The sequence below is a fragment of the Cloeon dipterum genome, chromosome 2, assembly GCF_949628265.1.
Source record: "Cloeon dipterum chromosome 2, ieCloDipt1.1, whole genome shotgun sequence".
NCBI lineage: Eukaryota > Metazoa > Arthropoda > Insecta > Ephemeroptera > Baetidae > Cloeon > Cloeon dipterum.
Window position 1 is genome coordinate 28,495,394 of NC_088787.1, and position 12,450 is coordinate 28,507,843.

A 12,450-nucleotide genomic window follows, 5' to 3' on the forward strand; every position below is an offset into this window, starting at 1 on the left:
GGCCCACAATAATGAAGCGTGCCGATGATAAATTGCAAGCTCATCGCTAAATGAAATCATGTCTCCGCTGGTCGAACGACCACCCAGTACAAACTTAACTGATGACGATGCAATCTAAACAAAATTGATGATCCTGCAGAAGTGGAATTTTGCTATAAAAACTTTTTAGATTAGAGCATTTATAATTCAAATAAAATTGTAGTTTTTGTTTATTCAAGATCTTGCATCACATAATATAATACGATCCTTTGTTGATACTGAGATCAGTAAGTAAATTCATTTTGTTGCATATAAAAGTATACAATTTCAAAATTGAAACCCAATTCCCAGTGTATGTCCCAACAAAATCACACACACCCTTTTACAGATGTTTCTCAAACCCTTAGCTTGGAAAGAAGATAGCTTTTAGGTGGACAGATAGTAATTTGTATTCCCCCTCATTGGGAGATAATCAAAGGGACGTTGGGAAGGAAAAAAGATCATTAAGCGGGCGTCTCGAATTTCACGCTGGCTGTCAGACGGCGGGCGACAGATTAAACAAGCCGGAATATTTGACAAGTTAGCAGCGGTGTATATGCGCCTACAGCTGCGAATCTGAGAGTGAGCGAGTGCCGTATGACAAATGCGCGCACGCATTATGTAGTTTGCCTGAGGGCACAGGGCAATGAAAATGTTGTTTGTGCGACAACGAACGCGAACGCGCCGCGCCACGCCGGCTGACGGAGACAAATAATATCCTCTCGCCAAAGCCAAGTGCCTTAAAAGCGACGTTTCCATCCTGCAGAAGCGGCAAGAAACGTGCAAATATTTGCTTGGCGCAGTGTTCTTGCCGTGATTCTTGGAAGTCTTCTAATGATTTCGGTGTCTCAGCTTTCAACTGTGCAGCAACATTTTTTATGGGCCCGAATCATACTCAAGAGGGCCTGATAAAAACAATAATCACCGTCGTAAATCTCGGCTGGAGAGACGAAAGGAAGGGCACACAAGCGAGGCGCAGGAAAAAGAAAAATCGGGCCGTGTCTTTTACATTAAGTTTTATGGCCGCAAAGGAGTTTAATTCGGTTTTACGCGCCCCCAGGCGTAACCCTAAATCCCGTGTCACTTCTAGCTCCGCAGTGTTTACCACTGATAAGACCGCTAGCTACGCTACATTGTTTCGTGGGCCGAAAATGGCAAAAAGCCGCAGAGAGAAATATTTATCTATCTGTGCACACGAGACCGTCGGATGCGGCCGTTGGTCCAGCAGTATTTCGCCGCGGAAAGCAGTGTGTCACATTTAAGTCGGTTGGGAAGTGGCCCGAGGATAATTTACACAGCACTCGCCATTATTTGATAAGCATCGACCATGACCTTGTGCGTGTAGCGAACGCTTCCTGGGAAATTGCTCATAGAATTTCTGCAAAAGAAACAATCCGGCAGTGAAAGTTAGGAATTTTGTAAATATCATCACAAATATATATGTATTTTGGATTCATTCGTTATACTAAACATGCTATTTCCATCTTGTATGTTTTTTAGCATCTATAGTCTAGAAAATAATAATAATATTCTTTATTTGACTTTTGGCATGCCCATAATTCATCACAATAAATGTTCAAAATTACAGACATCGAATTGCAAAATACAAAAAATATACATTCACATTCATAAAAACACAACTATTGAATTATTGAATCTATGAATGAACCATTATACCAATTCAAATCTCGGTCGCAATTTTGATTGCAATTCCAAGCAACACAGGCATATTGAATTACTGGAAGTAATTGATTAAATAAAATTATTAGGTTCGCACTGTATTTTAATTATGTAGGTGATCGGCATGCACACAATTGACGTTCCGAGGGTTTCAAAGAGCACGCGTGAGATGATTAAATCATCACCGCTGCCACATGACACACTTCCTTCCATCCACATTCAATATTGTGCGCACGCTTTTGTTATTCGCTCTGCACACGCTGACTGATTGCTTGGCAAGCTGACTGACAAAGTAGTGCTTTCCATTAGCTTTGTGCGCTCATGGTTATTTATTGCCCTATATGAATTACAATCCAGGAAGCAAATTGCAAAAAATAAAACGAGAAGGAAATTGCAATATGGCTCATTAGAATGTATGCTTCTGAGCCGCGTGACGAGGCCAATAACTCATCTGGAAACAAGCGTTTCTGCTGGCGGAAGAAAGCTGTTGAATTGCATTTTCAGCGCCATGCGCAAAATGATATGGCGCATTTTTAAACAGAGACAGCACACAGAAGTCGTTGCTCAGGGTGCAACAACCTCAAAAAGCGGTGAATTCCCACAGCGCAAAGCTGAGAGCCCTATTTTGATCCGGGCAAAGATGTGTCTTTGAAAATCCAGCTGACTGCTTGCCTAATCCGACTACGCTGGTGATTACCAGATCGTGAAATCAACTCAAAGCAACCACAGCTAGTCAGTCAGCGGCAAGGGTGCTTTCATCATTAGAGCAGCTCATAAAATTACCTTTGTAAGCTTTGTACTCTGAATTCATGACGAAAAAAGAAAAGAAAATCGGAAAATCAATTCACATCATTGCGAGATAACTGTGTAACCCAAAGTCAATGTTTTATATCGAAGATTTTTTCCTTTTCGTCTGCCCAATATCCAATTTTTTTACCTCTGCTCAGCACATCCCGTGGGCTATGAACTCACCGGGTCACAATAACACCGCCCAGCGGATAACATGGAACAAGTGGCCCGAGTGGCCGCAGAGGTGCTTGGACCAAATGTAGCCATCTTTTCTCCTCCCCGCACCGAGGTCATTTATTGAAACGCCAGAAATTTGTCACTACAGTCGCTGAAAAGGTGCGTAAACCAGCAAGTGGCGAGTCGGCGCCGGTGCGTCTCCCAGCCCGTTCAGCTATTCGAGCATTTGAAGTAATTTGAGCATTAGTCATTTTGAGAATTTAAAGTAATTAGCGTGGTGATTTTCGTTCCAGACTTTTATTTACACTTCAAAAATAGAAGCACAGAAAAAATTGTTATCAAACCCTGAAGTTTAAAAGATGACAAAGAGTAAAATAGCACCGAAGCGTCTGCCGCCCTCTTGTCGAATGTAGCGACGCGAAAACAACTTGGGGCGGCAGTGTAGATAAGATTTAAACGTTTTGCCCCCTCGCGAAAAGTCCATCAACAAAGTTGCAGCGTTTGCCAGCCACAGTGACAGATAAGAAGAGCAAAAATTATGTCTTTTTCCCTCCCCTCGCAGCGACGTAAAATATTTTGACCTGCTTGCCGAAAGGGTTGCTTCGTCTAAGAGTGCGAATGTGACGTCATGCCGCAGCCACAACAATGGGCCGGGGAAAAAAGCGCGAGAGAATTTTCGCTTGGCACTCGCTCACTGCCGGCTCGTGCTTCTTTTATTGTATGGATGTGTGTACACACACACACACACACGCGCTTTTAGTTTATGACACAATGGGACTCGAGCGCCACTACTTTAGAGGGCGAGGAAAGGGGCGAAAAAGAAATGCTCTCCGCTGGCAGACACATAAATCTGGGTGCTGCTGAAATTAGGCTACGAGATTTTCGGCTTGTTTGTTCCTTTGCACCCATTCTCTCTTGTTGTCGCCCGGCGATGTTCTTTTGTCCGTTTTCAGAGCGAGCACCGAGCGGGCAAATTGACGTGTCTATTCCCGATGACAGCTTTTATAGCGCCGGACAGAATTTGGGTCTTGGCTCTGGATGAAACCGTCAGCATTCATTCCTAGACCAGCCCTTGTTTTTCCGTGAAAGGAGAGTTTGCCAGGCGGAATGCGCCTTGAGTAATGTGTGCTTAGCAAAATGCAAAATTCTGGAAAATATGGAACGCGTTGAAGGGAGGAGGCTTGGCAGGCTTAGGCCGAGGCAAAAGGCAGCCGCTATAACTTCCGCTTTCGCCACGCTTCTCTCCTGCATTCCGCGGATCCCTGCTGCCGGAGGCAATTTCGTTGCGTTTGCATCAGCCCGCGATCTTTCTGCACGAACGGAGCTAGTTTCATCTTGCTGGCACCGAAAGCGTTGATTTTCTTCTCGCACACGCCACCGAGCCGGTATTTGGTCTCCCTTCCGCCTCAGGCCGGCGATCTCGTCTCGGAAAAGCAGCGAAATCCTTTCCTCGCCGCCAGAATGAACGAGCCTCTACTGAGTGAGACGCCAATCGAAACGAGATTGTTATGATCACGATGGAAACAATTTTCCACTTAATTCGTTCCCTGCGCACGCGATCTGGAGGAAAATGTTTTTATTTGCTGCCCAACGGGACATTCATAGACAGAGAAGGAAAAATGGCAGAAGCGAGTAATGAAATCGACTGATGTCTTGATTTCCATTCTTGCATGTATTCTATTCCATAAATTATTGTGATATTTTACGTAAATTCCAGACTATGCAAGAATAAATAAATATAACTAAAGAAACTTTATAGCGAGATTTATTTATAAAGATTTCACTCAATATATTCACACGATCCAGCTATAGTTTTTATCTAATCCAATTAAGATCATCACCAAAAATATTTAAATCAACCAAAGTCAGCTAAGACTGACGGAAATGCTTTGGTAATCTGTTTTGCGAATGGTGAGCAGGTGCAACCGATATCTAGTTGAAAAAATTGAAAATAAGCCGCGTGGGTCGCGCACCCGTTGATTGATCATGAATATTTATTTCGCCTGGAGCAATTTGTAATTTTCACGGTGGTTATTGCTGCGCTTTGGCACAAATTCCGAACCGCTGCCACGCGGCAATTAATCACTCGCGGTGACAAAAAGTTGGCGGGCATCAATATCCGAATTCCACGAGCTGCCCGTTATGACTGACGGCTTTTGAACAATTTACAGCGCAATTTAAGGATTCGATTCGAGAGTTAGTTCCGCCAGCAACTTTAATGAATGCAAATAGTTCAGCTAATTGCCAGCATGTGCACTAATGGAATGTGAAATTTGCTCCGACTAATGAATTACACAATTACGCGTTTAATTACGGCATTAAGCTCCTGCTCTCAGGCCGAAGAAGTTGAGACCGAGCCTTCTTTAACAAGATCCCCTGCTCTTTTGCAAGTTAGGTTGCGAGCAAAACAACAATGAAGAGCAGGTTGCATAATTGCGCGCTGGGTTGGCTACGGAGATCAAACTTTCCGATGGAGTTGACAGATTTATGCTATTACTCTTGTTATTTCTTCGGCGAGTTTGCCCTGATTGGTTTTGAATAATAAGCGTCGGCAGCTTTTATTGCCTTCATACAGAGAGACACAATCGAAACAAGAAGTAGTAAACTTGTCCGTGGACTGCAGCTGCCTCTGCACAATATCACTAAGTGCAAAGTTGAGAGGGTGTTAAATCAAAATGTAATAATTCTCTTCGCGGGCGTCTTTAATAAAAGACGTGGTAAATTGCACACCCAGCGCGAACGTAAATTGTCAGCTTTGCTTTCAACTTTGCTGTCCGCGAAACAGGAGAAATAATTGATGAAATGTACAACAAACGTGAATCTAGGACAGTGAGTCTGCCGGGGAAATTCGTCTCGAAGTTTGTTTTAATTAATCGTAAATTGGTGTGTTTATTTTCCCGGTTTTTGCGTCTTATCTGTCTAAGTGAGTGGGTCCAAGGAAAGTTTCGGCTTGAATTCGAGCGCAGCGACTCGCTACATAACACAAGCGCTAATTAAAAAGTTGCGAAGAGGGATAATTAATTCTGCGTGCACAACACGGGACGAGCAGCGCGGCAGGAAAATCCCCAACTTCTGTAATAGCGCCAGAGAGGGATAAAAAAACGTGCCACTTCTCTCGCGCTTGGCATTCGGGCAAAAAGTTTTTGATGTCATCGTTGCTCGAAAAACTGCTTTTTGCCCTTGGCTCACAGGAAAGGCGGAAACGAGCAGAGAAAAATATGGGAAAACTCACATCGCGTAAGGAACTTGGTAAAGTGGCACACATTTCGTGACGCCGCAGGAAGAGAAATGAGAGAAAATTGAAATTTCTTAACAGGCTGATGATAACCATAGAACAATTCTTCTAGCAGTAAGTAAAATGTGGACCTTTTTCCACAAGAAAAGGAAATATTGATTCGCGTAGGAAAATACAAACGATGAAAATTGTATTGCAATCGAAGCAATGCGGTTAAAAAAATTTTGGGATTTTACGTTCAATAAATCATTCTCAGTGCATGTTTTTGTTTGAACAAAATGCTAAAAACATATATACACACTCACACACATATAAACGCGATTGGGAACTATTCAATATATAGTCACGGTGTATTATAGCATATTACTAATTATATCCATTTTTCTTTCAATTAAAAAGTTACGTAATATAATTATCAGACAAATTTTTTAAAATATCCGGTAAAGAATATAATCCCTTAATCCTCCACAATTGTATTTCGTTGTGTATGTATTATTATCTATTATCGATTTCAGCGAGCTTATGGCTTTATTATATTTAATCGTTCAAATGGTTCGGTAGAAATAGTGAAATGATTCACTTGAAATGGCTTCGCGATTTGAACAAACAGCCAACGAGCACGATACTGTCGAGGCAATTAACCCGAAAATAATTGCCACGCTCGATTCATTTCAAATACTGCAGCACGCACAGCAAAATTGCTCTTGGAAATTACCATCCGCCGGCGGCTAATCGCACAATAATTAGACAAGGCTGTCTGCCCAATTTTGTATCTCGGCAGATGATGCCTCCCTGCTTAACTATATATTGCCTCTCTGGGTATAATTGTCGGAATGAAATTCGAATTTTGGTTACAAATAAATGCTACATGAGTTTTCAATCCTCTTCCTGATTCATTACAAAACACATTTTTTTTTTATTTTCATGGCTTTGAGTATCAAAGAGACTCAGACACAATATGGGATTGATTGCTACGCAAAATTTCAAATTCAACTATAGTTTAGTGTATAATATCACGTTTTCACGCACTATCAAATTTTGGTTGCCTTCAATAAATAATGGCAAAACAATAATTTACATTTTCCTCGTTGAGATTTTCTACACCCAGGCAGGTCAACCGCTTGAGTTTCAGCTTCCTTTTGAATAATTAAACAGCAATTTTGAGTGTTTTCACGATTTTAAATGACCTGCGGGCAGATTGCATGTTGCCTGAGGGCTGCGTGAATGAGTGCCGCTGGGCAAATACGTTGGGGCTACATGAAAAGAGATTCGCTCGGCGAATAGGGTTCTTTTGTCTCGATATTTGTCCAAAGGGGTTGCTTTCCGCCTCGATAAATATAGACCAGAACCGTTTCGCACATTCAAGGCTGTCGCGTGTATTCATTAAAAATATTCCACTTCTCGACCAAATTTAAAAGCCATTTTGATCATTCACCGTAAATAATTGGTTCGGCATAAAATTTGGATCCATGCAGACGAGAACTCCGCATTGCGAACAGGTCAGAAACAGATCTTGGCCTCGCGAAACGAGAGCGCAAACACAGCTCCGGCGGATCATCAAAATTTAATCCCGGAGGCGGCGGAAACGCACTCGGAACCGCTGGCGGAGCACCCGAGGCCGAAAATTTTGCGCACACAAACACATACGCACTCAAAACGAGGGAGCACGTGTGCAATTCCGGCCGGCTGCAGCGACCAGCACGTCCGACGTGCGAGAGAGTTTCCATTAGGCGCGAGAAGTTGCCGCTTGACACACAGATGAATAAATCCTTAGCTCGGCGGCGCCCACTCAAATATTCATGCTGGCATGACACGACGGGATGGGCCCCGAGGGCACCAAATAAGTGGGCAAACTCTGGCACCTCCAGCATTATGCTTGTGACGGCACAAACCCTCATTATGAAGCTCCTCCAGGGTGTAAACAACCGGGCAAACGCTGATGTTTTGGCCAGGTCTGGATTGTTTTTTAATTTTCTTTGTAATTCTGTGTAATAAGGAGTAAAAAAGAGAAAAATTCGGTGTCTTTAGAAATTAAGCATGGTGCTCTCATTTAGTGACTTCCCTTCAATGATGTCTTCTAATAGTCGCACTGATGACATCAAGTTTCCGAAAAAAAAATCTGTGTGATGAACGAAATATGTTAAAACTTGTGAAAAAGCGGTAACATAGAATTTAATCATGTTTCAGGTGGACTAGTGGAGGGCGCGTACAACACCAACTCGGGACACAACGCTCTGCAACCAGCGGCCGTACCACCACCGCCACCCCCACAACGTCCCTTGGGACCCAACGATCCTTATTTCGACCCTCTTACTCCCCGAAACGTGACTGCCCTGGTCGGAAAATCAGCTTATCTGACCTGCAGGGTGCGCAACTTGGGCAATAAAACGGTAAGCAGTACTCTTATTCTCGCGTGAAAAGAAGAACAACGAAAAAACCTAAAAACATATTTTAATGTCTCGTTACGTTTAATTGTTGTTTACATTTTCTTGACAATTTCTCGATGTGATGGAAGAACTAGTATATTTTCATGGAAATAAATCTATAAATAGATATTTGCTATTTTTCGCATAGCAATGAATTAAATTGTACGCCAAAATCGTGCCACACTGAAATTTTTATCTTAACATACGCTTGTGTTAGGATAGTATTTTTCATTAAAATGAATATTTTGCAAAGCACTAAATAATACTCTCACTGCGTGATCAACTACATACTGATTAATATCTTCATATTGGCTCATGATCTTTTTATAGCCGAATGCATTTTATTCGTCATAATATATTAAATGTATTTTATACGTTTAGCCGAAAAAATGATTCGAGTGTATCTCTATCTTGGCTGGAATAATGGACATTCCGGGATTTGTTTTGTCGCTGGCCGTAAATCCAACTGCTGATTTGTGCGCGTATGAAATAAAATAATACGGTTTATGGCCGGCGGGATGAAAAAAGACGACAGATAAATTTTATTATACGCACTTTTGCAGCGACTAATGCCGGCGGGGAACGCGAGCCAGTTCTGATGAAATCGCGGCGTAGAAAAGAGGCCTTTAAAGACGCCGACATGCAATTTTTCTGTCGGCAATTTATACTTTTGGCTTCGCATTCAGGAATTATTGCACAGCAGGGGGCGCACGCTAGCTGCTCTTTCTTCTTCGGCATTAAAGGGTGAAATATCGGCTATAAAAAATGAAAAACTGCATCTTGTTACATTATACACGAGGCCATCTCCGAGGTAGTGAGGCGCGGAGAGCTTCCAAGCAGCGCTCTTGTTTTGATAACGTGCCGAATTATTGCTCCGACTCTCATTTTCCTCAACACTTTATCGCCCCGTTGGAAAAGCCTCTTGCGGAATCGTTGGGAACAAGAAGATTTTCTACTACCGTTGGAGCAAGAGTCGAGCTTGCACCGAGTGAAATATGGAAATCACTCGAGTTGCGTGCGAATGAAGTGCAATCAGGCTAAAGGGAAACGACTTTGGCTGAGTGCGTGAAACATGAATGTCTGAGTCAGACTGGCATTTCCCCGCAAATTATTGTGAAGTTGACTGTGAGCAAATAAATATCAAGAGAAAAGTTGCCTCAATTCCGTATTTTGCAAGTAGGTCAGCAAAGACAAGAAATATCGATTCTGGCCTTGTCGATTGGCGGCCGCCTCGCGAGGAATCCCAATTAACAACAGGGGAGGGCCAATTTGACGAAATAATGCCTAGATCGAGGAGCACCAAACATAATCCCGGCCGAGTCTTGAAGTGACAGTTGCGTTAAATATGTCGAAGCCCTGTGGAGGCGGCGCGGTGCTTGCGCAGGAAAAATGCGTTGGAGCAGATCGTCGGCGTCTTGCCGCAGCGAGCACACGAACAAAGTGTGTTTTGCGGCCTCGGGGGGATGCCATTAAGAAGTGCGGTGGCGGCGGCGACGGCGACGGCGATGACGGTCGAGACCAGCCTGGCTGAGAATCTCATTTGGAAAGGGGTGTGCCGACAGTGCGCGCGCTAATGGACCCGCTTATTATTGCTTCGCTTCAATTTGCTTCGTCGGCAATCACTCCCGCAAAACACTTGTGCCACTCGCGCACTTGCTGGCAGATGAGAAGGCTCGAAATGGAAAAACGAAATTGATATCAGACCAATAGAAGCAGCAACATTTTTGGACCCAATCAATTAACGCGCTGATTTAAGTATACCTAATGTGATATCGCAAGAGTGATCGGCAGGTAGAGTACTAATTTGATTATCACTTAAATGACTATTCATTCGCGGAACATATAATCGGCTATTGGAAATTTTCTACCTTATATTCAGATTTCTAGCTGGAGAGTTAGTATTCATCAGTACTCAATACTCGACCTGGTTTTTTACCTCTGATAAGTGATCAATTAATCAGCTCTTTACCGAATGATGTTTTTGCAGCAGTTCCATATAAATTGGAAATCTGAGTGAGTCGCGATATTGGTATACGAATTGCATGGAGTGAGCTTCTGACAAAAAGCTAGTCCACATCCATCCACGCTTTCACAGTGAATAAATTTAATGCGTGCAGCAGGCAGATTTTTGACGAGATTCTCCAATTTGCAGCCGCCTTAGCTTGCTTGGCGTTTTTCGCATCTACTACGCTTTCGCAAATAAAACATCCGGCGAGATTGCCTCGACTCTGTTTGCCCAAGAAATAAAATCGAGGAAGAAGATACGGCTTGCTTTCATTTTCTACCCTGGCAGAATCTCAACTCGCCTAACATTTTTCAAAATCACGTGCCTCGCAAGTTAGCAATTTACAATAAAACATTGCACAGCTTAATTTCAGTATAGGTTAATATAAATCTGTATTTTATTTAATTTTCAGCCAATAGATTGCTGTTGTGCAGGATACGTGGCTGAAAACAATTACTAAGCTGTCTTCAATTTTTTTTGCATCAGCTACAGGAATGTCAGCTATAGAATTCAAACTCATAAAAATTAGCGGGTCAAAATTGAAGTAATGTAAAAAAATAACTCACAAATAATAACACCAATTTATGTTTTTTTGGTGATTCCGGTCCTTTTTTCAGGGAATACCGTTTCCCCCATGTCTTCCACTGAATTGCTAGACATTTGTATCGTACAAAAATTATAACACATACTGCAAATGTGCACTCTAGCAATTTTATAATATGTATTGGACATTAGCTGAACTTGCAGCATGCAACTATTTTCAAAGCTGGTGAGGGTTAGAGGTAATAGCGTGGTTGTAAAATACACATATGCCTGGATCACAAAGCAGCTTGTCCAGTGTGTAATATTCCAAGCGGAAAGTAATCTGATTTCCAAGTTATACAAGTGGTGTAGCCTTGGATTTTACTGAGTTCAAAGGTGCGGAATTGCTCTTTTTTGCAAAAGTGTCTGAAACAAGCGTAGGGCTTCGTCTGTTTGAACGCATCTCACTTTGCAAGCGTTGCAGCTGGAGTGAAATTCGCATGTTTGAAAGCGTAGCTCTGGCGTGCGGAAGTTTGCCCAGCACGCCGGGGTTAAGCTACTTGCAAGCTCGATCCTCGAGGCGGCTAGAGCAGCGCAAAGAGGAAGTAGTTACACATCCGCGATGGCAATAATAACAGTTATGCAGCGCATTATAATACTTCACCTCCTCCTTTGTGTGCACTTCAAAAATGGTGCGCTCCCCATAACTCGGGCTGCTTTTACCCCGCAAGGAAAAGAACCACGCTGTGTGTGTGTGTACCAGCTACTCTTTGTTTATATATATTTTACTCGTCTTTGTTACGACGACAGAGCCCGGAATGAATGTTTTTCTGCTGCGACGCTCTGTTGGGAAACGAGAACTCGCAGACTTCAGAGGGAAATAAGCGGAAGAATTCAATTTTTCCTTGCCCGCTATGCTCTGCTGCTGGCTGCGCTCTCTGATGAGAAGTCATAAAACGGAATGGGCACTACTTCACTGGATAATGCTACCAAGGCATGGAAGACGCTGTGAGTGCGTGAATCTTTATTCGGTCGAATGAAACTTTTGACGTGCAAAAGGAGGATAAACAGGAATGTTCAAAAGAATTTGACTGGAATAACTTTTTTTACATTCCGCTTTGGATGTCAAAATCATATGAAGTCCAACTTGCAAAATCGATTAAGCATGCGAGTTTATCATTCGGAAAAGCAAACCCGTTTTATTAGCATATAAATACCTTGAAAAGTGGTTGAAACATGCGGCAAAATTGGGCAAGCAACTCACGCAAACTCGGCAAATTTCGGCACGTTTCTCCACACCTTTTGCTTGGAGTGAGTCGAGATATGCCGCTGGTTTCGCTGGCAAATTAAGAACTGCGGTGGCGAGCATTCAACAAATTCGCCATTCATCTGGTGAATAAATCGGCACCCACTCTTGCATGCACACAGAAAACACGCGCTACAGAAGAAAAATAATCCGTGACGTCAATCCGAATAATTTATGGATCGGTGGCCGGAGTTTTACCGCGCGTGTATTGTGAGCGAGAGAGAGAGAGAGAGAGAGAGAGAGAGAGAGAGAGAGAGAGAGAGAGAGAGAGAGAGAGAGAGAGAGAGAGAGA

At 42.8% G+C, this 12,450-nt stretch overlaps 1 protein-coding gene across 4 annotated transcripts in view; it reads left to right on the forward strand.

The window, feature by feature from the left end:
- LOC135935952 (myosin light chain kinase, smooth muscle-like) overlaps nucleotides 1-12,450 on the forward strand; it is a 181,472-nt gene that overhangs the window by 141,679 nt on the left and 27,343 nt on the right. For all 4 annotated transcript variants that reach the window (XM_065478588.1, XM_065478591.1, XM_065478589.1 and 1 more), the window contains one exon: nucleotides 8,087-8,289. In XM_065478588.1, the coding sequence (XP_065334660.1) occupies nucleotides 8,087-8,289 (203 nt within the window). The remainder of the gene's footprint in view (nucleotides 1-8,086; nucleotides 8,290-12,450) is intronic.